The sequence below is a fragment of the Notechis scutatus genome, chromosome 4 (assembly GCF_049901735.1).
Source record: "Notechis scutatus isolate UNSWTSFEM ecotype Mainland chromosome 4, rNotScu1.2, whole genome shotgun sequence".
Classification (NCBI taxonomy): domain Eukaryota; kingdom Metazoa; phylum Chordata; class Lepidosauria; order Squamata; family Elapidae; genus Notechis; species Notechis scutatus.
The window spans coordinates 167,338,850-167,365,370 of record NC_142012.1 but is presented as its reverse complement, the minus strand read 5'-3'; the positions used below and the strand labels follow the sequence as shown (position 1 = coordinate 167,365,370).

Genomic DNA, 26,521 nt, shown 5'->3' with positions numbered 1-26,521 from the left:
TAATCTGATTTTAATGAACAAAAGGACCAGGGGAGACAGGAGAGCATCTTCCAATATCTGAGGGGCTGCCCCAGAGAGGAGGAGGAAGGGGGTCAAGCTATTTCCAAAGCCCCCGAAGGCCAGACAAGGAATAATGGATGGAAACTGATCAAGGAGAGATTCAACCTGAAAATAAGGAGAAACTTTCTGACAGGGAGAACAATTAACCAGTGGAACTGCTCGCCACCGGAAGTGGGGGGTGCTCCAACACTGGAGGTTTTAAAGAAAAGACTGGACAGCCACTTGCTTGAGAAGGTACGAGGTCTTCTGCTTGAGCAGGGGGTTGGACTAGAAGACCTTTGAGGTTTCTTGCAGACCTCTGATACTAGAAGGAAGGAAGGAAGGTAAGTAGGTAGGTAGGAAGGAAATGGATGGAAATGAATCAAGGAGGGTAGCAATCCAGAACTAGGGAAAAAATTTCCTAACAGTGAGGAGGAGGAGGAGGAGGAGGAGGAAGAAGAGGAGAAGAGGAAGAGGAAGAGGAAGAGGAGAAGAGGAGGAGAAGAAGAGGAGGAGGAAGAGAAGAAGAGGAGGAGGAGGAGAGGAGAGAAGAAGAGGACGAGGAAGGAGAAGAAGAGGACGAGGAAGGAGAAGAAGAGGAGGAAAGGAGAAGAAGAGGAGGAGAAGGAGAAGAAGAGGAGGAGGAGAAGAAGAAAAGGAGGAGGAGGAAGGAGGAAGAAGAGGAGGAGGAGGAAGAGAAGAAGAGAGGAGGAGGAGGAGGAAGAGAAGAGGAAGAGGAGAAGAGGAGGAGAAGAAGAAGAGGAGAAGGAGGAGGAGCAGGAGGAGGAGGAGGAAGAGAAGAAGAGGAAGAGGAGACGAGGAGGAGGAGAAGAAGAGGAGGAGGAGGAGGAGGAGGAGGAGAGGAGAGGAGAAGAGAGGAGAGAAGAAGAGAGGAAGAGGAGAAGAAGGAGAAGAAGAGGAGGAGGAAGAGGAGAAGAGGAGGAGGAGAAGAAGAAGAAGAGGAGGAGGAGGAGGAGGAGGCGAAAGGGTGATGGTGGAGCGGACATGGAGAAGGAGAAAAGCTTCTCTCTATCCCATTTAACATGACCCTGAGCTATGGGGGGGGGGCTCTGCGTGGTCTCCGGTGGTCCGGTCACCCTCTCCTCAGCTCCCAGGCCTGCACGTCACCCGAACGATTCGTTTCTACGCCTCAATGAGGATCTGATGATGACCTGGAGGGAGGAGGAGGAGGAGGGAGGAGGGTGTCCCTCTCCCTTTCCCTGGCCCCCTCTTCCCTCCCAGGCCGGTTGCTGAGCTCCTGCCAGGACGCCACTCAGGCTAATGAAGCGCATTGAGGGATAGGATGACGAGATGTTTGACCCTTCGGAGGGAGGCGGAGAGGCCCTCAAGCTCCAGCAGGGCCGAGGGAGGGGCAGGGCCCACACCAGCCCTGGGGAGAAAGAGGAGGGGGAGGACACCCTCCCCCTTGGCCTACGATGGGAGGGCAAAGATCCATCCGTGCATCTATCCCGCCTTCCTTCTCTCCCTCCCTCCATCACTGCCTCCATCCCTTCATCCTTCCTTCCCTCTATCCCTCCCCTCCCTCCATTCATCCTTCCCCCCTCCATCTCTATCCTCTTCATCCTTCCTTCCCTCCTCATCTCCTCCCTGCTTCCATTCATCGTTCCCTCCCTCTACCCTTCATCCTTCCTTCCATCCCTCCCTCCCTCCATTCATACTTTCATCCCTCCATCCTTCCCTCCCTCTTTCCCTTCCTTCCTTTCATCCATCTCTCCCCTCCCTCCTTCCCTCCATCCCACCACCCCTCCCCTCCCTCCTTCTATCCCTCTTTCCTTCAATCCATTTATCTTTCCCTCCCTCCCTCCCTCCCTCCCTCCCTCCCTCTATTCACCCTTTCATCCCTCCATCCTTCCCTCCCTCTATCCCTCCATCCCACCCTCCCTCCATCTCTCCCTCCCTCCATTTCTTGCTCCACCACCGGAGCTTTTCAAGAAGAGATTGGAGGACCATTTCTCCAGGAATGGTTGCTGGAGCCGAGGGGTTGGACTAGAAGACCTCCAAGGTCCCTTCCGCTTTGTCACAGGTCATCCTGGACGACATTCAAGCCCCAAATTCCCACTGCTAAGCGAGACACGGTTGTTGAGTTAATTTTGCCCCATTGTACGACCTTTCTGGCCATTGTTGTGAAGTGAATCCCTTCAGGTAGTTAATTTAGTCATGCGGTTGTTAAGCGGATCTGGCTTGTCAGAAGGTCGCAAAAGGGGGCCACCTGAAAGCTTCTGCTGCTTTCCTTGCATGAAGCCAAAAGTCTCTCTTTCTCTCTCTCTCTCTCTCTCTCCCCCCTGAGAACGGAGCTGGAGATCCCAAGTAAAGAACGATCGATCGGTAGGAAAACCCAACGGGGGATTTTCCTGCAGACGTTTTTTTTGGGGGGGATTTTCCCAGGGTCTCTGGTCCGCGGGATTTAAAAGGATGAGTTTGGGGGGTCCCTGAGGTTCAAAAGGTTGGCGACCCCTGATCTGGCAGGCGATACAGGGCAATAAAAACAAGGACAAATAGGCTGAAAAACAGCTTCTACCCCAGGGCAAGAGCGCGACTGAGTTCTGCTGTATAGTGCAATCTTCATGCAATATCAGGGGTTTTCCGTTCAATTGCACAGAACCGTGATGGCCAACCTATGGCACCTATGCCAGAGGTGGCATGCAGAGCCCTCCCTGTGGGAACGCGAGGTGCCGCCCCAGTTCACCTCCATCGCACCTGTGACTCAATCTGCCGCAATCTGGTCTTTAGGTTTCCGCCTCGTATGCGTGGAGCGCAGGGCACATGCAGGGGGGGGGCAGGGCCTGTGTGCAGGGGACATGCATGCGTGCACGGGGGTGTGTGGGGTCTATGGGGATGAGCGCATATGTGTGGAGGGAGGAGCGCATGAGTGGGGGAACGTGCGGGCATTGCATTTTAGGAAGGTACGTGCGCATGCTTGGGCCGCTCCGTTAGCCATCCCTGGTACAGAATGTGAAGGGTGTGTGTTTGTGTGTCATGCCCTTGTTGGGAGTCTGATTCTGAGGGGGAGATTGAGCCGCCGACAGGAAGTGGGAGTGTGGCTCCAGTGGCTGTGGAGGAAACGAGGCAAGGGCGCAGTCCGGCTGGGCACTCAAAGGAAGACCCAGGCCCACCTATCTTCATCTTACGGCACGCAGGGAGGAACAGAGAAGGGAGCAACATGGTTGACGGGGGAGGAAAGGGCCCTGATCCCCTTCATTTGCTGCAGCTGGGAGAACAGGATATAAATGGGGTGTTTGCACACAGCTCCTTGCTGGAAGCAAAGCGTGCATCATCTTTCTGGGGGCTTATCTGGGTTTTGGCTGCGTTGGCTGTGGTTGCTGCGTTACCTTGTGGAAGTCTGCCATTTATCATCCTGGCCTGCCGTGTTAATTACTTCAGCGTGGTTTGCGTTGGGTTTTTTTAAAATTTCTAATTATCTTTACTTTGGATTCGGACTGCATTTCTGACCTTCATAGACTGTTGTGTTTTTTTTTGGAAGAGTTTGATCCCCAGCCAAGGATAAATGGACATTGGGGACCAAGTTGGAGGAGGCATTAAAGGGAATTGATTCTACTTTGGTGACTTTGTTATTTTTAGTGTCACGCCCGTTTGGGTCATCACATTGTGTTTTATTTCAATTAGTTATAATGTACCCTGGAGATGGCATTTCATTTCGTTGTACGAGGGCGCAATGACCATAAAGTGGCGTAAACCAAACCACGCTTGGCGTGGCGAGGAGGAGGGCTACTTACAATGTAGCAAGGCTCACAATAGGCCTTCTTCTCCATGGCGTAGAAGGGTTGTCCCCGGAGCTTGTTGTGGCAAATCATACAGGTGAAGCAGTTGACGTGAAAGACCTGGTCCATGGCGGTGCAACCGGTTCCTTCTCCCACCACGTTCTCCCCACAACGGGCACAGCGACCTGGGAGGAGCAAAGAGACGGATTTAAGTCGATTAAAACAAGCAAACAAACATCTGATCCAAACGCTTTGGCTTCCACAAGCGAATAGGAGGAGCTCAGGGTGGAACTGCTGGAAGGGGTGAGGTCGGCAGTGAGGAAGAGGAAGAGGGAGGGAGGAGGAGGAGGAGAGGAGGAGGAGGACTGTGGGGTCCTGGGTGCTCTCTGAGCTTGGTGGTTTGTTTGTAGAAGTTTCATTACCTGACTAGGTAGCATCATCAGTGCTAGAAGTGAGTGAGGTGTACAGGGAGGAAGAGGAGGAGGAATGGTGATGGGGGTGGAGGAGGAGGAAGAAGAGAAGGAAGAGAGTAAGCCGATCCCAACGGGGGTATACATTGAAAAGAGATTACAGAGAAAGGGATTACAAGAGAGTAAGCCGATCCCAACGGGATCCACATCGAAAAGATATTGCAGAGAAAGGGATTACAAGAGAGTATCCCAACGCCAATCCAGAGAAAGGGATTACAAGAGGTAAGACACACATCGAAAAGAGATTGCAGAGAAAGGGATTACAAGAGAGTAAGCCGATCCCAACGGGATCCACATAGAAAAGAGATTGCAGAGAAAGGGATTACAAGAGAGTAAGCCAATCCCAACGGGGATACACATCGCAAAGAGATTGCAGAGAAAGAGATTACAAGAGAGTAAGCCGATCCCAACGGGGATACACATCAAAAAGAGATTGCAGAGAAAGGGATTACAAGAGAGTAAGCCGATCCCAACGGGGATCCACATCGAAAAGAGATTGCAGAGAAAGGGATTACAAGAGAGTAAGCCGATCCCAACGGGGATCCACATAGAAAAGAGATTGCAGAGAAAGGGATTACAAGAGAGTAAGCCGATCCCAACGGGGATACACATCAAAAAGAGATTGCAGAGAAAGAGATTACAAGAGAGTAAGCCGATCCCAACGGGGATACACATCAAAAAGAGATTGCAGAGAAAGGGATTGCAAGAGAGTAAGCCGATCCCAACGGGGACACACATAGAAAAGAGATTGCAGAGAAAGGGATTACAAGAGAGTAAGCCGATCCCAACGGGGACACACATCGAAAAGAGACTGCAGGGAAAGGGATTACAGGAGAGTAAGCCGATCCCAACGGGGACACCCATCAAAAAGAATGCATTTGAGTCAGGTAATTCTGGAAGTTGAAGTCTACAAGTCTTAAAGTGGCCAAGGTTGGAGACCCCTGTACCTAGAACCACAGATCTCAGCCATGTTTTTTTTTTTGGGGGCAGAGGAATCCCCACGGGTTGCTATCCAACTGACCCAGAAGCCCTTCAATCTAGGAAACGCTCCCATCATGACCTCATCCTTCAGTTCGATCCTGGCTTTGAAACTCGTGTTCCGCACGCTGGAACCGATTGTTTTATGGCGTCTTGCAGAGAAACGGAAGCTCCAAACATCGCCCCCCCCACCCCCAATTTATTTAGGAAGATTGTGGTTTGGAAAGACACCAGATCCATCTCCAAGTTGTTTTTTTTTTGGAAAGTTGTCTTCAAGGCGGACTGCCAAAAATAATTGTCCAGAAGGCTGTATTGGTCACATCCGGCCGACTCGAGCATTTCATTACAGGGTGGAAAAAAAATAATGTCCAAAAAGGAGCTTGGAAACCGGTTGTTCTCGACTTACGACCGTTCATTTAGTGACAGTTACAGCGGCACTGGAAAAAAAAAGGGACTTAACGACCAGTCCTCGCACTTACGACCCGTCACCATCCCCCGTGATCATGTGATCGAAAATTGGCCGCTGGGCCGCTGGCTTGTAATTATGACGGTTGCAGCGACCTCCTGGCGAGCGAAGTTGATGGGGGGAAAAAGCCCATTTCACTTACGGAGTTGCTAATCGCGCAACGATTTGTTAACCACGTGATCAAGCGAAAAAGGCGAAGAATCGCCCGACCGCTCTGGTCAGCCATGGAAACGTTAGGGGCAGAAACTCTCGGGGCAGGCGAGTTTTGGGTCCACTCCAGAATTTTGTGGCGTGGGAGAGGATACGAAATGAGCCGCAGTGTAGATTACCCCCTCCCCACTAAAGATGGCCCTCCCCCCCCTTGCCCCTTGCCCCTCCTCCCCTGCCCAAGTTTGGCAGAAGCTGGTTTATTTATTTTCAGTTAATAATCCTTGTTAGATGAGGAGAAATGGAAGACCGTTAGAGTGGGTTCCTCCCTCCCTCCCTCTTCTCCTTCTTTCCAGACCTCCTTCCGTCCTTCTTCCTTTCCTCTCCTTTCCTTCCTTCCTCCCATTCATGCATCCTTCCTTCTCTGCCTCCCTATCTCTTTTTTCCTTCCTTCCTTCCTTCCTTCCTTCCTTCCTTCCTTCCTTCCTTCCTTCCTTCCTTCCTTTCTTTTTTCCTCATCCTCCTTCTCCTTCCATGCATCCTTCCTTCCTTCCTTCCTTCCCTGTCTCCTCCTACTCCTTCCATGCATCATTCTTTTCTTCCTTTCCTTCCTTCCATTCATGCATTCTTCCTTCTCTGCCTCTCTGCTTCTTTTCCTTCCTTCCTTGCCTCCTTCCTTCTCCTTCCATGCATTGTTCCTTTCTTCTTCTTTTCCTTCCTTCCTTCTCCTTCTTTCCTTCCCTTCTCCTCCTCCCATGCATCATTCCTTTCTTCTTTTCCTTCCTTCCTTCCATTCATGGATCCTTCCTTCTCTGCCTCCCTGCCTCTTTTCCTTCCTTCCTTCCTTCCTTCCTTCCTTCCTTCCTTCCTTCCTTCCTTCCTTCCTTCCTTCCTTCCTTCCTTCCCTGCCTCCTCCTTCTCCTTCCATGCATTGTTCCTTTCTTCTTCTTCTCCTTCCTTCCTTCCCTGCCATCCTCCTTCTTCTCCTCCCTCTTTCCTTTCTTTCTCCTTCCTTTCCTTCTTTTTCCTTCCTTCCCTTTTTCCTTTCCTTCCACACATGCATCCTTCCTTCCCTGCCTCTTCTGCCTCCCTCCTTCCTTCCTTCCTTCCTTCCTTCCTTCCTTCCTTCCTTCCTTCCTTCCTTCCTTCCTTCCTTCCTTCCTTCCTGACACATGCTTATATCTCCCTGCCCATAATAATAGGATATATACTTAAAAACAAAACCCCTAGGATCTGACATCCAGATGTGTTGGATTATAATCCGTTGTGTGAATTCTGCAATGGGGTAATCGAATTCTCAATACATTGCAGAGGAGTAGAGAATACTGATTAATTTATAATGATAATATTTATTATATTTTATATTATTATAAAATTATATTATATACCACTGTGTATTTATTTATTATTTGCTTATTTATGCTGCCCAACTAATAGAACAGTGTCATGTTTGTTATGTATTTTAAGCGGTTTATATCATTATATTTATATTTAGTATTTCTATTTTCTATAGTGTTTAGCATGACATATTATTCAAGTAGGATACAATTTCATTTACAATGTAAATACATCATTATTAAAAAAAACAACACTATTTTTTTTTAAAAATAGTGGAAGTTTACAGGTTTAACTGTTTTAGAGTCTTGTTGAACGTGGCCCAGTGTCAATTTTTCAGGAGTTGGGTGTCCATATAAACTTGATGAATAAATAAATAAGTAGAAACTTTACTTTGGATGCCTTTTATGAGTCACGGGCGGCACTAATAGAAGCCTGTGAAATCTGTACCAAATGTTCTGGCTTTAAGGAGCTTTAGTGATTAATTTTTTGTTCCCCAACCAAGAGCCAAAATCAAAATGCTTGTTGAATTTGAAATGTGGGGCGGGGGGGGAGGAGGAGCAAGAGGAAGAGGAAGGAGCGATGAATATGGCCCCCTCCCCATAAAACTAAGGGCCCATTAAGGCATCCTGCACCCTCACTACTCTGCAGCTATTTCCCAACTCCACAATTTGAGATCACCTGTATTCAGATCTCTTCTGTTAATCCTGTATCTCTTATGCACCTTTTCTTCCTTCCTTCCTTCCTTCCTCCCTTTTATTTCTTCCTTCCTTCCTCCCTTTTTCTTTCTTTCTTCCTTCCTTTCTTCTTTCCTTCCTTCCCTCTCTCCATCTTTTTCTTTCCTGCCCTCCTATTCTCTCCTTCCTTCCTTCTTCCTCTCTCTTTTCTTCCTTCCTTTTCCTCCCCTTTCCTTCCTTCCTTCCCTCCCTCTCCATCTTTTATTTCCTGCCTTCCTATTCTCTCCTCCCTCCCTTTTCCTTCCTTCCTTCCTTCTTCCTCCCTCTTTTCCTTCCTTCCTTCCTTCCTTCCTTCCTTCCTTCCTTCCTTCCTTCCTTCCTTCCCTCCCTCTCCATCTTTTCTTTCCTGCCTTCCTATTCTCTCCTCCCTCCCTCTTTTCCTTCCTTCCTTCCTTCCTCCTCCCTCTTTCCTTCCTTCCTTCCTTCCTTCCTTCCTTCCTTCCTTCCTTCCCTCCCTCTTTCATCTTTTCCTTCCTGCCTTCCTATTCTCTCCTCCCTCCCTCTTTTTCTTCCTCCCTTTTTCCTTCTTCCTTTTTCTTTCCTCCCCTCCCCCTGCTCTCTCTCCATCTTTTCCTTCCTGCCTTCTCTCCTCCCTCCCTTCCTTTCTTGCTCCCTCTCCCACCTTCCCTCCCACTTATTATTCCCATCTTCCTTCCTTCCTTCCTTCCTTCCTTCCTTCCTTCCTTCCTTCCTTCCTTCCTTCCTTCCTTCCTTCCTCCTCCCAGTCCTCACACTTATGACCATGGCAACATCCCCACAGCCTGGCAATCCAAATCTGGGTACTTAGCAATAGATATTTGAAGTTTGATTCTCTCTCTCTCTCTCCCCCTCCCTCTCTCTCCCCTCCCCTGTCTGTCTACCCCTTCCTCCCTCCCTCCTTCTCTCTCTCCCTCCCGTCGGTCCCTCCCTCCCTCCCTCCCTCCCCTATCCTATCCTATCCTATTTATTCTGGTCGCAACTCTCATCGTAAGTCGAGGACTACCCGAGAAACAGGCAGATCAAGGGGCTGGAAATAAAAAGGAAGAAAGGCAGAAAGAACACAACCAACCCAATGACCTTTTCTAATCCTCCTTGCCTTTTCAGATGTCATAATTTGGACCAAGCTACACTCGTGAGTTATGATGATGGCCTGAAGCTTTCCAGCTCCGTTAATTAGGTTCCCTCCATTCAAGAAATCGCGGCCCTCAACAGATTTTGTGTTTTTAATGCGTCCCGGTGCAGTTGACCTAATGCTCACATGCGCAAACCTGGCCCGGAGTGAGAGGACGATTGTTCTAGGACGTTGAATTTCTCTGCGGAAATGGTCCGACGTCAACTGCAGTCAAGGTAGCTTGTTGGGTTCTCGGTTTTCATGGATCTGGTGTGGGATGAACAGGGGTGTCTAAACTCGGCTACTTGAAGACTGACTGGTGGCCTTCAACTCCCAGAATTCTCCTCAGCCAGCATAGCTGACTCTCTTGTAATCCCTTCCTCTGCAATCTCTCCGCTTTAGCGGGTAGGAGGGGAAAAAAAACAAACCCACCAGGCTGCAGAGGTGGGATTCAATTTTTTTAACAACCAGTTCTGTGGGTGTGGCTAAGTGGGCATGGCCATGTGACTGTGTGGGCGTGGCTTCTTTTTTTGCAGCACACCCCCTGGTTTTTGGGGCCTTCTGGGTCTCAGGGAAACCTCCTGCGGGTGTGTGTGTGTATTTTTGCTCCCAGGAGCAATTCCCTGGGCGAAGCAGTAAGACAGCGAGAAAAATCCCGCACAGCTGATTGTTGGAACAGTTGATTGTTGGAAAGCTGATAGTTGGAATAGCTGATCGTTGGAACAGCTGATCGCTGGAACAGCTGATCGTTGGAACAGCCGATCGTTGGAAAGCTGATTGTTGGAAAGCTGATCGTTGGAACAGCTGATCGTTGGAAAGCTGATAGTTGGAATAGCTGATCGTTGGAACAGCTGATCGTTGGAACAGCTGATTGTCAGAACAGCTGATTGTTGGAACAGCTGATCGTTGGAAAGCTGATAGTTGGAATAGCTGATCGTTGGAACAGCTGATCGTTGGAAAGCTGATCGTTGGAAAGCTGATCGTTGGAACAGCTGATCGTTGGAACAGCTGATCGTTGGGAGGGGGGAAACAAGAAATACTTTAAGGAATGAGTAGGTGGGGGAGAACGCAGTCAGCAATCTCGGGCATGCACGATAAGGACTGACTGGGTGGGGAGGGGCCAGCCAGGAGCACGATTTGCCGGTTCTCCGAACTGCGCAGAATTGTAACAACCGGATCTATAGAACCGGTCTGAACCGGTAGAATCCCACCCCCTGCATGGCTGTCTAAGGAATTCTGGGAGTTGAAGTCCACAAGTCTTAAAAGTTTGGTGATCCTGCAGTAGAGGCCAAGGCCGTAAGACAGCCAATGCCTTGGCTCTGAACATTAACTTTCCCCCCTCCCCATGTAAAAGAAGATGTCTGGGGAACTCCCTGCCACCAGTATCCCACAATTGTCTCAGATTTCTAAAGACAAAGATCAGAGAACAAGCAAAGATGCAGATCCCTTAAAATACAGATCTCCCCCTCCCCTGTTTTTTTTGGATTCAGATGGTCCTCGACTTACGACCGCAGTTGACATCATAATTTTCTGTGGTTCAGCAAAGTGGTTGTTAGGCGAGGCAATCCCAAATTTTATGACTTTTTTTTTTTTGCCCTGGTTGTTAAGTTGTTAAGTTGCAGTTGTTAAGGATCTTCTTGGCTACTCAACGTCAGTTGGTACATCAACGCCAGGGGTGGAATTCAAATTCTTAACAACTGGATGTGTGGGTGTGGCCTAATTTGTGGGTCATGTGACTGGGAGGGTGTGGCTTGCTGACTGGGCATGGCTAGGTGGCCATGTGACTGGCTGGGCGTGGCTTATATGTAAATATTACAAATATTTGTGTAAATATTGAATATTTTATGAAGAAAAGAGCAACTTTTACTCAAAATGAGGCAAACCAGGTAGGCAGATTGAGTTGCTCACGGAATCACAGATTCACTTAGAGATCTATCTTTCTGCCATCGGCTACCTGAGTGTGTCACATAAAATTTGCTTGCAAGCAAACTCACAAAATTTCCCAGAAAGCAAACTCACAAAATTAACTCACAACACACCATGTATGTAAATATTGAATTTTTTTATTTAAAACAAGAGCAACTTTTACCCAAAATCAGGCAAAGCAGGCAGGCAGATTGAGTTGCTCCCAGAATCACAGATTCATTCAGAGATTTACCTTTCTGAAATCTGCTACCTGAGTTTGCACTGAAAAATAGAAGTTTCGGTCCTAAAGAAGGTTCAGCTCTGCTTTTAGGTTAGCTAGAAAGCAAGAAATCCAACCATTTCCTGCTTTCTAGCTAATCTAAATCTCCCGGCACAGCAGAACAGCTGATGGTCGGGGGAAGGAAAAATAGCAACTTACCAAACGCAGGTTTGATGGCGCACCTGCCAGGTAAGGAGTGAGTGGGCGGGGGGAGGGCGGGCCAGCCAGTGGCGCTATTTGCCAGTTCTCCAAACTGGGCAGAATCATAACAACCGGTTCTATAGAATCCCGCCCCTGGTGAATGACTCGGTCGTTAAGTGAATCCCTGGAGTTGTTAATGAGTCGTGCGGTCGTTAAAGAGAATCAGCTCCCCCCAACTGAACTTTGCTTGTCAAAAGCTATCCGGGAATGTCACGATGGGCAATCCAGGAGACTGCAACACGGTCCTAAGTGCGAGGATTGGTCGTAAGTCAACCTTTTTTTTCCCGCAAAAAAATGCAAGGGAAATCATCAAACTCACCAAAGTAGTCTTCGGAAGGTGGATTATCCATATCATACAGCATCTTTTTGGTCAAGTGTTCTAATTCATCCTCCGGTCTAAATGCGGATCCTGGACTCGGAGCAGAATTTTCAGTCTGGAGAAGGAGGAAAAATAAAATAAAATAAAATAAGGGATTTGGGAGATTTTCCAAGATGGTCTACAGCAGAAGCCTCCAAACTCGCCCCCGCTTTAAGACTGATGGACTTCAACTCCCAGCATCGGCTAGGGAATTCTGGGAGTTGAAGTCCACCAGTCTTAAAGGGGCCAAGGCCTTTAGCATAACCGCTCCCCCATCATGTTTTAAAGGTTAGTCATCCCTGTGTCGGATCCCTATTGATGTTCCCACAGATTTAAAGCCTCTTCATAAGATGCACCATTTAAAATATAAAACACATCCCGTGTGTATGTATTTTTAAACTCATGCAAGTGCACATTCTGGAATGCCTGCAATAGTTTGAAGGGCACAGAGGAGGAATTAAAAAATAACACGATAAATAAAGCAAGGGTGTGGTGTAAGAAACCAGAAGAAGAATTATACCGAAAGGCAGTTTATGCCCGTTGCGTTTGCCATGTTTCTCCATGGCCTTCTTCCTTTGCAAAACACCTCTGCCTCCCTTGCACTTTGATTAGTGAGACGGAGGGATGTATCAATTGAATAACTACGCCAAGAAAAAAGGAAATAAAATAAATAATACCTACTGGCTTTAAAATTCTCATCTTTTTCTGTTCTGCCCATAAACTCATGGGCTCATATATATAAGAACAGAATAGAGTAGAGTAGAGTAGTGTAGAGTAGAGTAGAGTAGAGTAGAGTAGAGTAGAGTAGAGTAGAGTAGAATAGATATTGGAATGGAACAAAACAGAATAAGAATAGAGTGCTTTAAAAGAGTGCTCCAACATGGGAAGTTTTTAAGAAGAGATTGGACAACCATTTGTCTGAAATGCAATAGGGTTTCCTGCCTAAGCAGGGGGTTGGACTAGAAGACCTCCAAGGTCCCTTCCAACTATTCTATTCTATTCTATTCTATTCTATTCTATTCTATTCTATTCTATTCTATTCTATTCTATTCTATTCTATTCTGTTCTCTCATTCTATTCTATTCCATTCTATTCTATTCCATTCCATTATTCATAATTCTATTCTATTCTATTCTATTCTATTCTATTCTATTCTATTCTATTCTGTTCTCTCATTCTATTCTATTCCATTCCATTCCATTATTCATAATTCTATTCTATTCTATTCATTTTCTGCATTCTCTTCTCTTCTCTTCTCTTCTCTTCTCTTCTCTTCTCTTCTCTTCTCTATTCTATTCTATCACTATCTATCCATCCATCCCCCTCTCTCCCCTCTCTCTATCCATCCCCCACTCTCTCCATCCCTCTCTTTCTCTATCCTCCATCTCTCTCTCTCTCTCTCTCTCTCCCCACACACACACAACTTTTCTGTAATGTGAAGAAAAGTGGTGCGGGCAGGAAGAGTTGGAGCAGAGTTTCTCTTAATTCTTTTTTTAAGGGCAATCTTAACATTTAATTGTCTGAAAATATGCGGGTTGCAGGTTGTGTCTCTCTCTCTCTCCCCCGCCTTCCCTCCCTCTCCCGTGTGCCCCCCCCCCGGCTCCTCGGCCGAGTCCTAACGGCGCCCACTTGGAAGGACACCTGCATCAATCTAAATTTAATTTCCATAATGTGACTCTTTTTTTTTTTGTCCCAGCGGGGGTGGCTAGAAACCCTGGGCACAGCCCCCCCCCCCGCTGAAAGCAATTCAGGGATGCAGGTTTTTGCCACGACCAAGAATATCCGGAGAAAGGAGGTTTCCTCCTTCCTCAACCTTGATCGGAGTTTTGCAATGAGAGGAAAGGTTCCTTCTTCGACTGACGGCGATCGCCCCCTTTCCCCCTTCGCGCCGACAGAGTTTTCTCCCAAGCTTCGATTTCTCATAAAGGAGAATATTTCGTAGCTCAGGGTTGAAATGAGGAGACACGAAGCTCTCTGGGTGGTTTTCCTGCAGACGTTTCATAGCCCAATTAGGGAACATCATCAGTGCTGGGAGGGAGGGGGGTTAGCACTGAACCTTCTAGCCCTGATAATGTCTCCCAGTTGGGTCATGAAAGGTCTGGAAGAAAACCACCAAGGTCAGGGAGCACTAAGGACCCCACAGTTCTCCTCCTCCTCCTCCTCCTCCTCCTCTTCCTTCTCTTCCTCCTCCTCCTCCTTTCTAGCACAGATGATATTCCCTAATTGGGTCATGAAACCACCAAACTCAGAGCGCACCAAGGACCCTCCTCCTCCAACTCTCTTTCTTTCCCTCCCTCTCTCCTCCTCCTCCTCCTCCTCCAATCTAATACTGATGCTGTTCCCTAGTTGGGTCACGAAGGAAGGGAGAGGAAGAAAGAAAGAAAGAAAGAAAAGAAAGGAAAAAAAAGAAAAGAGTAAGGCATCTGAACAAACCATGGATGGACATAAGACACGTCTAGTTTAAGGAAAAGAAGGGGTGACATGATAGCAGTCTTCCAATATTTGAGGGGTTGCCACAAAGAAGAGATGTCAAAAAAAGGGGTTGAAACTCTAGAAAGAGTGCAGAGAAGAGCAACCAGGAGGATGAGGGGACTAGAGGTTAAAACATACAACGAATGGTTGCAAGAACTGGGCCTGGCTAGTCCAGGGAAGAGAAGGACCAGGGGAGACAGGAGAGCATCTTCCAATATTTGAGGGGCTGCCCCAGAGAGGAGGAGGAAGGGGTCAAGCTATTTTCTAAAGTCCCCGAAGGCCAGACAAGGAATAATGGATGGAAACTGATCAAGGAGAGATTCAACCTGGAAATTAGAAGAAATATTCTGACAGTGAGAACAAGCAACTGATGGAACAGAAGTTGCATTCGGAAGTTGTGGGAGTTTCATCCTTGGAGGCTTTCAAGAAGAGACTGGACTGCCATCTGTCAGAAATGTTGTAGGGCCTCCTGCTTGGGCGGAGGGGGGGTTGGACTAGATGACCTACAAGGTCCCTTCCGGCTCTGTTAATCTGTTAAAAACTGGCCTGGCCTGGCTCCTAAGCTGCCTTCCTTCTCCTCTCTGCCATTCCTCTAAGGGCTGAACGTAAGCGACGGAAAAGATGCAATTATGACTAATCAAGGGGAAACAAACAAACAACGCAACCTCCCCTTAAGTGAAGAATTAAAGCCGTTGCATGACTGACTTTTGTCTCAACATACGTCCACACAAAAATCATCACAATAATCCCCAATTATAACTTCAAAAAATGCAACTATGATCTTATAGACAACGATCTCTCATCCCTTGATTGGCAATCTCTATTCACTGGATGCAACACTGTAGAAGACCATTACAATGTATTTTTACTTGAAGTCAAAAGAATCATCAAACTATATGCACCATTAACAACTCCCAAAACCAGAAAAAAACAAATTACCCATAACAATAAGGAAACTTCAATCCAAAAAGAGATCACTCTGGCGGAAAAACTAATCTGGTCACGTTGCCAACTTCAAAAGCCAATACAAAAATTTATGCCACCAGATAAAAACTGAATGCACCAATTATCATATTAAACAAGAGGAAAACCTTCTACGCACCAATTCCACCCGCGCTTTCTACAATTTTGTAAACAACAAACTAAAAGACTCAAGGTCCATCCCACCCCTGAAAGGACCTAATGGCAAAGACTGCAACGACGACACCATTAAAGCCAACCTCTTTAACACATTCCTTGGCTCAGTATTTGTAAACAGCAATGGATCAAGCCCAGTACTTCCTAGCCGAACCACAGACAACTACAATGATCTAATACATATCGATCTTACAGAAGACAATGTTGTAAAAGCACTATGCAATCTAAAACCATCTCTATCTATTGGACCGGATGGAATATGTGCCTACTTCTTAAGAAAGCTTTCCACTGCCATAGCTGAACCTCTAAGCATAATCTTTGAAAAATCTTTCAGGACCAGCTCCTTGCCAAACCTATGGTCACAAGCCACGGTTATCCCCATCTTCAAAAAGGGAGACCCAAGCCTAGTTGAAAATTACAGACCAATCTCCTTATGCTGCATCGCCTGTAAAGTCATGGAATCAATTATTAACCAATCCATCCTCCTCCACTTAGAGACAAACAACCTACTCTCCAATAAACAATTTGGTTTCAGGAAAAAACTATCCTGTAATCTTCAACTCTTACACTGCAGAAACATACGGACTACACAACTCGATCAGGGCAAAGCAATAGACGCAATCTACATAGACTTCTGTAAAGCCTTTGATTCAGTGGTACACGACAAACTACTCCTAAAACTAAAATCTTATGGTATCTCTGGACACCTGCATTACTGGATAGAAGCATTCCTGTCAAACAGACAACAAATGGTCAAAATTGGGAGTGTCCTATCAAATTCTGTACCTGTCAATAGTGGTGTCCCCCAAGGCAGTGTTCTAGGACCAACTCTCTTCATACTCTACATAAATGACCTCTTGATCATATTAAGAGCAACTGCGTTCTCTTTGCTGACAATGTAAAGCTATTCAACACCACAGACAATACTGCTACCCTACAAAAAGACCTCGACTATGTATCAGAATGGTGAAACAAATGGCATCTTTAAATCTCAAGAAATAAATGCTCTGTCCTACATATTGGCAAAAAAATCAGAAAATAAAATACAAGCTGAATAGTCAAGACCTTGTTGAGGATCCAAACTCTGTCAAGGACCTTGGAATACTTATCTCTAATGATCTAAGTGCTAGAGCCCACTGCAACTACATAGCCAAAAAGGCATTAAGAGTTGTTAACCTAATCCTACGTAGCTTTTTCTCTGGTAATATCACACTACTAACTAGAGCATACAAAACATTTGCTAGACCAATACTCAAATACAGCTCATCAGTCTGGAACCCACATTACATATCTGATATTAGCACAGTTGAGAAAGTCCAGAAATATTTCACAAGAAGAGTTCTCCACTCCTCTACTCGTTGTAGAATACCTTATGCCACCAGACTCGAAATTCTAGACCTAGAAAACCTTGAATTATGTCACCTTCGGTCCGATCTAAGTATGGTATATAAAATCATACATTGCAATGTCCTACCTGTCAATGAATACTTCAGCTTCAACCATAACAACACAATAGATACAAACTCAAGGTTAACCGCACCAAACTTGATTGCAGGAAATATGACTTCAGCCACAGAGTGGTCAATGTCTGGAATCCTCTACCTGACTCTGTGGTTTCTTCCCCAAACCCCAAAAACTTTAACCTTAGACTGCCTACTATTGACCTCCCCACTTTCCTAAGAGGGCTGTAGGGGGCGTGCATAAGCGCACCAATGTGCCTACCTTCCCTGTACTATTGTTTCTTTTATATATTTTTTTAATTTTTCTTATATGTATGCATGTATCCATAACTATGTTTTTACCTATACCTATTATTTTGTAAACGATTGACAAATCAAATAAATTAAATAAATAAATTAAATAAATTAAAGCCGTTGCAACTTGCATTATGCACCAAAAAGCACAGAAACTGGTCAATGGGGTTTCCTGCCCTAAAACTCCCTCCACTGCTTGGGATGGCGTGCCGCCCACCAAACTGGCAGACTGCAGTGCCTTGTCCTGGCTACGCGGCTCATAGCAAACCCCGCTAGCTGAGCCTGATGGGAACTGTGGGACAAGCGTCCAAAATCCTTTTGGCCTTCTGACCCCCAACTATATAAAATCTTCCTTCCATCCTTCCTTTCTTCCTTCTTTCCTTCTTTCCTTCCTTCACTCCTTCCTCATTCCCTTCCTTCCTCAATTTTTGTCTTCCTTCCTTTCCTCCCTCGCTCATCTTCTCATTCTCTTCTCATTCCTTCCTTCAATTTTTGTCTTCCTTTCCTCCCTCCCTTCCTTATCTTCTCATTCTCTTCTCATTCCTTCCTTCCTCCTTTCCTCAATTTTTATTTTCCTTTCTCCTTTCCCTTCCTTATCTTCTCATTCTCTTCTCATTCCTTCCTCTCTCAACTTTTGTCTTCCTTCCTTCTTCCTTCTTTCCCCAATTTTTACTTTCCTTCCTTCCTTATCTTCTCATTCCTTCCTTCTTTCCTCAATTTTTATTTTCCTTCCTTCCTTCCCTTCCTCATCTTCTCATTTTCTTCTCATTCCTTCCTCCATTTTTGTCTTCCTTCCATTCCTTCCTCATTCCTTCCTTCAATTTTATTTTCCTTCCTTCCCTTCTCATTCTCTTCTCATTCCTTCCTTCCTCAATTTTTGTCTTCCGTCCTTCCTCAATTTTTATTTTCCTTCCTTCCTTCCTTTCCTCCCTAACCTTCCCTTCTCATTCTCTTCTCATTCCTTCCTTCCTCAATTTTTGTCTTCCTTCCTTCCTTTCTTCCCTCCCTAACCTTCCCTTCTCATTATCTTCTCATTCCTTCCTTCAATTTTTGTCTTCCGTCCTTCCTCAATTTTTATTTTCCTTCCTTCCTTCCTTTCCTCCCTTCCTTCCCTTCTCATTCTCTTTTCATTTCTTCCTGAAGTTTTGTCTTCCTTCCTTCCTTCCCTAACCTTCCCTTCTCATTCTCTTCTCATTCCTTCCTTCCTCAATTTTTGTCTTCCTCCCTTCCTCATTCCTCCCTTCCTCAATTTTTGTCTTCCTTCCTTCCTTCCTTCCTTCCTTCCTTCCTTCCTTCCTTCCTTCCTTCCTTCCTTCCTTCCTTCCTTCCTTCCTCCCTCCCTCCCTCCTTTCCTCCCTCCCTCCCTTCCTGCAAACCCCCTCTCCCTTCTAACATTGATTGATGTTACCTAGCTAGGTCACATAACACCTGCAAGAAAACAACCCGATTCAGAAGGCACCCAGGATCCCGCCAATGGTTGTTATGTCAGAGTGCCATTAAGGAGTATTCCTTTTGTTCCAGAGACTCCTGGGACTTTGGGTCTATTTAGTCTAAAACCAAATCCACAGGTACAGTATAGGTGATACCTTGTTCAATAGTAGTAACTGTGAGAGGGACCTTGGAGTCCTGGAGTCCTAGTGGACAACCATTTGAATAGGAGCCAGCCGTGTGCTGCAGCTGCCAAAAAAGCCAAGCCAGTTCTAGGCTGCATCAACAGAGGGAGAGAACCAAGACCACGTGAAGTGTTAATCCCACTTTACAAGGCCTTGGTAAAGCCACACCTGGAATATTGGCACCCAGTATTGGTTGCCATGATGTAAAAAAGATGTTGAGACTCTGGAAAGAGTGCAGAGAAGAGCAACCAAGAGGATTTTAGGGGGCTGGAGGCTGAAACATATGATGGACGGTTGCAGGAATTGGGTTTGTCTACACTGCTCAAAAAAAATAAAGGGAACCCAAATATAAGACATCCTAGATCTGAATGAATGAAATATTCTTATTCAGTACTTTGTTCATTACATAGTTGAATGTGCTGACAACAAAATCACACAAAAATTATCAATGGAAATCAAATTTAGCAACCCATGGAGGTCTGGATTTGGAGTTACACTCAAAATTAAAGTGGAAAAAAAAACACTACAGGCTGATCCAACTTTGATGTAATGTCCTTAAAACAAGTCAAAATGAGGCTCAGTAGTGTGTGTGGCTTCCACGTGCCTGTATGACCTCCCTACAACACCTGGGCATGCTCCTGATGAGGTGGCGGATGGTCTCCTGAGGGATCTCCTCCCACACCTGGACTAAAGCATCCCCCAACTCGTGGACAGTCTGTGGTGCAACGTGGCATTGGTGGATGGAGAGAGACATGATGTCCCAGATGTGCTCAATTGGATTCAGGTCTGGGGAACGGGCGGGCCAGTCCATAGCATCCATGCCTTCGTCCTGCAGGAACGGCTGACACACTCCAGCCACATGAGGTCTAGCATTGTCTTGCATTAGGAGGAACCCGGGGCCAACCGCACCAGCATATGGTCTCACAAGGGGTCTCAGGATCTCATCTCGGTACCTAATGGCAGTCAGGCTACCTCTGGCGAGCACATGGAGGGCTGTGCGGCCCCTAAAGAAATCCCACCCCACACCATTACTGACCCACTGCCAAACCGGTCATGCTGGAGGATGTTGCAGGCAGCAGAACGTTCTCCACGGCGTCTCCAGACCCTGTCATGTCTGTCACATGTGCTCAGTGTGAACCTGCTTTCATCTGTGAAGAGCACAGGGTGCCAGTGGCGAATTTGCCAATCTTGGTGTTCTCTGGCAAATGCCAAACATCCTGGTGTTGGGCTGTAAGCACAACCCTCACCTGTGGACATCGGGCCCTCATACCACCCTCATGGAGTCTGTTTCTGACCGTTTCAGCAGCCACATGCACATTTGTGGCCCGCTGGAGGTCATTTTGCAGGGCTCTGGCAGTGCTCCTCCTGTCCCTCCTTGCACAAAGGCGGAGGTAGCGGTCCTGATGCTGGGTTGTTGCCCTCCTACGGCCTCCTCCACGTCTCCTGATGTACTGGCCTGTCTCCTGGTACCGCCTCCATGCTCTGGACACTACGCTGACAGACACAGCAAACCTTCTTGCCACAGCTCGCATTGATGTGCCATCCTGGATGAGCTGCACTACCTGAGCCACTTGTGTGGGTTGTAGACTCCGTCTCATGCTACCACTAGAGTGACAGCACCTCCAGCATTCAAAAGTGACCAAACCATCAGCCAGAAAGCATAGGAACTGAGAAGTGGTCTGTGGTCACCACCTGCAGAACCACTCCTTTATTGGGGATGTCTTGCTACCTGCCTCTGCTTTCCACCTGTTGTCTATTCCATTTGCACAACAGCATGTGAAATGGATTGTCAATCAGTGTTGCTACCCAAGTGGACAGTTTGATTTCACAGAAGTGTGATTGACTTGGAGTTACATTGTGTTGTTTAAGTGTTCCCTTTATTTTTTTGAGCAGTGTAGTTTGATGAAAAGAAAGACTAGGGATGATAGCAGTCTTCCAATATCTCAGGGGCTGCCCCAAAAGAAGAGGGAGTCAAGCTATTCTCCAAAGCACCAAAGAAGGCAGGACAAGAAGCAACGGATGGAAACTAATCCAGGAGAGAAGCAACCTAGAATTAAGAGGAATTTCCTGACAGTTACAACAATTAACCAGTGGGACTGCTTGCCTCCAGAAGTTGTGAATTCTCCTATTCTATTCTATTCTATTCTATTCTATTCTATTCTATTCTATTCTATTCTATTCTATTCTATTCTATTTATTTCAGATGTTTGGGCTGTTCAGTCTGGGTTTGATGTCACCACAATAACATGGAAAATGAGCTCTGCGAAAATCACAAATTGCTTCTCTGCTGAATTTGTATTTGTCTACATCTGAGTCGAAGATGTAAATAAATAAAGGTTCAAAGATGGAAAATCACCATTAAGTTGCATCTTGAAAAGATCTCTCTTTCTTTCTCTTTCTTCTTGTTTTCTTCTCCAAGTCATTATTCCTAAAGGGAATCGTCTGGCACGGAAAAATATTCTGAATCACAAAACAGCGCTGAGATTTGCCAGCAAAATTATGAGTGGCCCGACAGTAATTTTATTTTATTTTTCCTTTCCGCACAAAAGAACTCAATCCAAGCCAGAGAAAGAGGTGTGAGTAAGGGACAGAGAGCTTGAACAAGGTCAAGAGGATACCTGTGATTAAAGAATCAAAGGCCTCCCTGTTTAACACACATGCAAATTCAGCTGCCATGTTTTTCTTCCAAAGGAAGATAATTCCCAACCTGTCTCCCCAAGAAAAAACTCTCTCTGAGATTTAACCCAACTTCGCCCAGACTTTGCAGCTGAAATTTTGGCCTGGCAAAAGATTTGACCTCCAGTGTGTGGGCTGCCCCATTGCGGGTGGCCCCCAAGATGTCTTGAAAAGACACAACAGCTAGAACAGGAGAAAGCTGGAAGGGACCTTGGAGGTCTTCTAGTCCAGCCCCCTGCTCATGCAGGAGAGCTTATACTATTTCAGACAAATGGCTCTCCAATCTCTTCTTAAAAACCTCCAGTGATGAAGCACCTACAACTTCTGGTGGCAAGCAGTTCCACTGGTTAATTGTCCTCATTGTTAGGAAGTTTTTCCTTAATTCCAGGTTACTTCTCTCTTTAATTCCGTCCATTTCCTCCCTCCCTCCCTTCTTTCTTTCCTTCCCTTCCTTCCTTCCCTCCCTCCCTTCTTCCCTTCCTTCCTTCCTTCTTTCCTTCCTTAATTCCTTTCCTTCCTTCCTTCCTTCCTTCCTTCCTTCCTTCCTTCCTTCCTTCCTTCCTTCCTTCCTTCTTTCCTTCCTTCCCTCCCTCCCTCCCTTCTTTCCTTCCTTCCTCCCTTCTTTCCTTCCTTCCCTTCCTTCCTTCCTTCCCTCCCTCCCTCCCTTCTTTCTTTCCTTCCTTCCCTTCCTTCTTTCCCTCCCTCCCTCCCTCCCTTCTTCCCTTCCTTCCTTCCCTTCCTTCCTTCCCTCCCTTCCTCCCTCCCTCCCTCCCTTCTTTCCTTCCTTCTTTCCTTCCTTCTAGAATCATAGGACTGCAAGGGACCTCCGAGGTCTTCTAGTCCAACCCCCTACTCAAGCAGGAGACCCTGTTGTCAGGTTTCCAACTGGAGCCTCCAGCCAAGTTTGAAAAGAAATCCAATGATTTATGAGGAGCCACAACATGCCGGCACTTTTCCCAAGTGCAGCTGGCTCTGCCCTCCATAATTTAACCGCCCACCTTTGACCTGGTTTCCCCCTCCTCCCAGGGTGTGTGTCATAAATCACATTCTCCAACCGAAGCACTTTCCCCGGGCTGTAGAAAACAGGCCTCTCCGTCTGGCTTTGGTAACCTGGGACACAATCTGGAGAAAGTTATGTGTGGAATGGGCTTCTTCTGGTCATCGCAACCAAACTGCTCCATCAGATCTCCCCCCATCCTTCTCATGGCACCTCGAGAGCAAGCCAGGGATGCTTTACGAGTTGACACCTGTGCTATCTCAAACAAGTGGCTGTCCGGTCTCTTCTTCAAAGCCTCCAGTGATGAAGCGTCCAGAACTTCTGGTGGCAAGCAGTTCCACTGGTTAATTGTCCTCCCTGTTAGCCAGTTTCTCCTTAATTCCAGGTTGCTTCTCTCCTTGATTGGTTTCCATCCGTTGTTTCTCATCTTGACTTCTGGTCCTTTGGACAATAATTTGAGCCCTTCTTCTCTGGGGTAGCCCCTTAAAATACTGGAAGGCTGCTATCACATCACCCCTAATTCTTCTTTTCTTTAGACTAGCCAAACCCAAATCCTGCCTTGGTGGCGCAGCGGTCAGAGTGCTGTACTGCAGGCCACTTCTGCTCACTATCGGCTGCCTGTAATTTTGGCAGTTCGAATCCCACCAGGCCCCAGTTTGACTCTCAGCCTTCCAGCCTTCCCCCAAACTCCGCCGGAAATGGGTCTTTGGGACCCTTCAAGGCCTCCTGCTCCAAGAGGCTGCACCGGCAAAGACTCATTTCTGGCGGAGTTTTGGGGAGAGAAAGAAAGACTTCTGCTGCTTCTGCTGCTTTCCTTGCATGAAGCCAAAAGTCTCTCCCTCTCTCTCTCCCCCTGAGAAGGGAGCTGGAGACCCCAAATAAAGAACGATCGATCGGTAGGAAAACGGGGTGGGGGATTTTCCTGCAGACTTTTTTGGGGGGGATTTTCCCAGGGTCTCTGGTCCGCGGGATTTAAAGTGATGAGTTTGGTCGTCCCTGTGGTCCAAAAGGTTGGTGACCCCTGGACTAGATGACCTCCGAGGTCCCTTCCAATCCTGCTCCTCTGCCGTTCTCTTTCTGGCGGCCCAGCCCTGCCAAATCTCTTCCTTGTTCTGCCAAGAAGTCTAGGAAGATGGAGAAGGTTCGGAGGAACAGCAGTTGGGCCACATCCCAAGGTCCCTTCAAGGAGGAAGCGGCCATCGGCCTGCCAGGATGTCCTCATTCATCTCAACCAAGGTACTTAAGGAATTGGCTCCTTAGTCCCGAGGTGACCTTTAATAGATCGAAAGGGACGTTTGGGCGCGGAGAGATCCCCACTCAGAACGTTTGGTTGTTCTCTGGCTGCCCCCACCCCCACCCCATCTATGCAAATTGCCTGAACCATCTTTTTGTGGGTTTTTTTGGAAAGTTTTCACAAAACAAAATACAAATAAAACATCTTTTTTGAAAATAGCATGGTCCCAGGTTATCGCTTCTTCATACAGACACCAAACTCAATTTCATGCTCATTTTTATATTCTATTCCATATCTTATGACCGTTTTATATTTTCTGCATAGTTGTTTTCCCCCCTCTTTTAATTTTCTCCACTTTATTTTCATGATCTCACCTCAATCAAATCATTCTATTTATACTTTGGTCTGTCCTGTTTCAATTTCATATTATCTTTTCTTATGAAACAATTTTTTTCCCCTGTAGTTACCAATTGGAGTAGGACAAAGTGGAGAAAGTGGGGAAAAAAATAAGCAGAAAGAAACCACCTTGGATTATTTGGATGACTTGGTGATTTTGGGGTTTTTGCATCTGGATGCCTGAACCATCTTTAAGCCATCATGGTTTGTTTGGATCCCAGCGCAGCACAGCACAGTTCCGAGAAGAGCAACTTGTCCACACATAAAATATTTCTATGGTCTTTTTAGAGTGGCTAACAGAAAGGGAGGGGGGGGGGAGAAAGGGGTTTGGAAAGAGCAGTGCGGCAGCTTGGAAACTGAAAGTACATTCCATACATAGTTTCTCAAAGATAGTAACTAGGTGACCGAAGTTTCTGCTGGGCAAAATTCTAACGGGAGAGCATGGTTGATGACTCTGGGCTATGGATGTGTCCCATTGGAGAATATATGAATTACGATTACACCCAGGGGGTGGGGGGGAAACCAGGGTCAAGGGTGACAATGAATGATGTATCTCAGAGTCGGCTGCACCCAGGCAGTGCCGGACATGTTAACTCCCAATAAATCCTTTTGAAGTTTTGGAAGTTTGGCTCAAGACTCGTGATTTAAATGGGGGTCCCTTCCGGAGCCCTTGTACAATTAAGACGATCCAAGGCCTGGAGACGAAACGATATGAAGGACAGCTGCAGGATTTGGGTTTGGCTAGTCCAGGAGTCGGCAACCTGCAGCTCTGGAGCCGCATGTGGCTTTTTCACCCGCCTGCTGCAGCTCCTTGTCGCTCAAAATATGCGTCCCAACCGCCCGATGTGCGACACCCACCGTCAACACGGTTTATTGGTCTTTTCAAAACTCTGGGTAGGTTTTTGTGGCTCCTGGTATTTTTCTTGTCTGTGGGAAATGGATCCAAAGGGTTTTTTTGAGCGTTGAAGGTTTTGCCGACTAGTCCTGGACTAGTCTAAAGAAAAGAAGAATTAGGAGGCGACGTGATAGCAGCTTTCCAGTATTTGAGGGTTTCTTACACAAAGAAGAGGGGTGGGGTGGGGGTCAAGTTATTGTCTGTCAGAGTATATTCATGAACTGGAATAGAGCGTAGTAACAAAGTCAGCCAATGAGGACTGTTTGGAAACTGAAAGTACTAGAAGTAACCTATGTGTGGCTCTGTATTAAGCTCTTGCTGGTACAACTGGTATTGTAAAATTTACTGTACATGTTTATAAAGAAGTTAAATGAAGCCTCAGCCACCTGCGTTTACTTTTCTGGGGCTGAATTTATGCTGCAAAACTCTGAACAGCCTCCAAAGCAATTTCCGCTTAGCGATGGAAATTTGGGCTTCTGGTTCTAAGTCGAGGACTACCTGCACGGTTGAATTCATGAAGCAGGTGAAACTGGGGGTGCTCCATCCCTGAAGGTTGTCAAGAAGAGACCGGATAATCCGTTGTCTGAAATGGCAGACAAAGATATTGAAACACTAGAAGGCCTCCGAGGTCTTCTCCAGTCTTAGGATTCTGTGATGTTCGCCCGGGGGTTGGACTAGATGACCTCCGAGGTCCCTTTCAACCCTATGATTCTGTGATTTTGGGAAGGGGGTTGGACTAGATGACCTCCGAGGGCCCTTTCAGCCCTATGATTCTGTGATCTTGGGCAGGGGGTTGGACTAGATGACCTCTGAGGTCCCTTTCAGCCCTATGATTCTGTGATCTTGGGCAGGGGGTTGGACTAGATGACCTCCGAGGTCCCTTTCAGCCCTATGATTCTGTGATTTGGGGCAGTGGGTTGGCCTAGATGACCTCCGAGGTCCCTTTCAGCCCTATGATTCTGTGATCTTGGGCAGGGGGTTGGACTAGATGACCTCTGAGGTCCCTTTCAGCCCTATGATTCTGTGATCTTGGGCAGGGGTTGGACTAGATGATCTCCGAGGTCCCTTTCAGCCCTATGATTCTGTGATCTTGGGCAGGGGGTTGGACTAGATGACCTCCGAGGTCCCTTTCAGCCCTATGATTCTGTGATCTTGGGCAGGGGGTTGAACTAGATGACCTCCGAGGTCCCTTTCAGCTCTATGATTCTGTGATCTTGGGCAGTGGTTTGGACTAGATGATCTCCGAGGTCCCTTTCAGCTCTATTATTCTGTGATTTTGGGCAGGGGGTTGGACTAGAGGACCTCCGAGGTCCCTTTCAGCTCTATGATTCTGTGATTTTGGGCAGTGGGTTGGATTAGATGACCTCTGAAGTCCCTTTCAGCCCTATGATTGTGATTTTGGGCAAGGGGGTTGGCCTAGATGACCTCCGAGGTCCCTTTCAGCCCTATGATTCTGTGATCTTGGGCAGAGGGTTGGACTAGATGACCTCCGAGGTCCCTTTCAGCCCTATGATTCTGTGATCTTGGGCAGAGGGTTGGACTAGATGACCTCCGAGGTCCCTTTCAGCCCTATGATTCTGTGATTTGGGGCAGGGGGTTGG

The 26,521-nt window shown here is 46.8% G+C and overlaps 1 protein-coding gene across 4 annotated transcripts in view; it reads right to left on the bottom strand.

Moving 5' to 3' along the window:
• The window catches only part of LPP (LIM domain containing preferred translocation partner in lipoma), a 249,100-nt gene that overhangs the window by 23,985 nt on the left and 198,594 nt on the right, over nucleotides 1-26,521 (bottom strand). For all 4 annotated transcript variants that reach the window (XM_087965599.1, XM_087965602.1, XM_087965600.1 and 1 more), the window contains 2 exons: nucleotides 11,708-11,822; nucleotides 3,795-3,964 (listed from right to left, as the gene is read on the bottom strand). In XM_087965599.1, coding sequence (XP_087821725.1) covers nucleotides 3,795-3,964; nucleotides 11,708-11,822 — 285 coding nt within the window. The remainder of the gene's footprint in view (nucleotides 1-3,794; nucleotides 3,965-11,707; nucleotides 11,823-26,521) is intronic.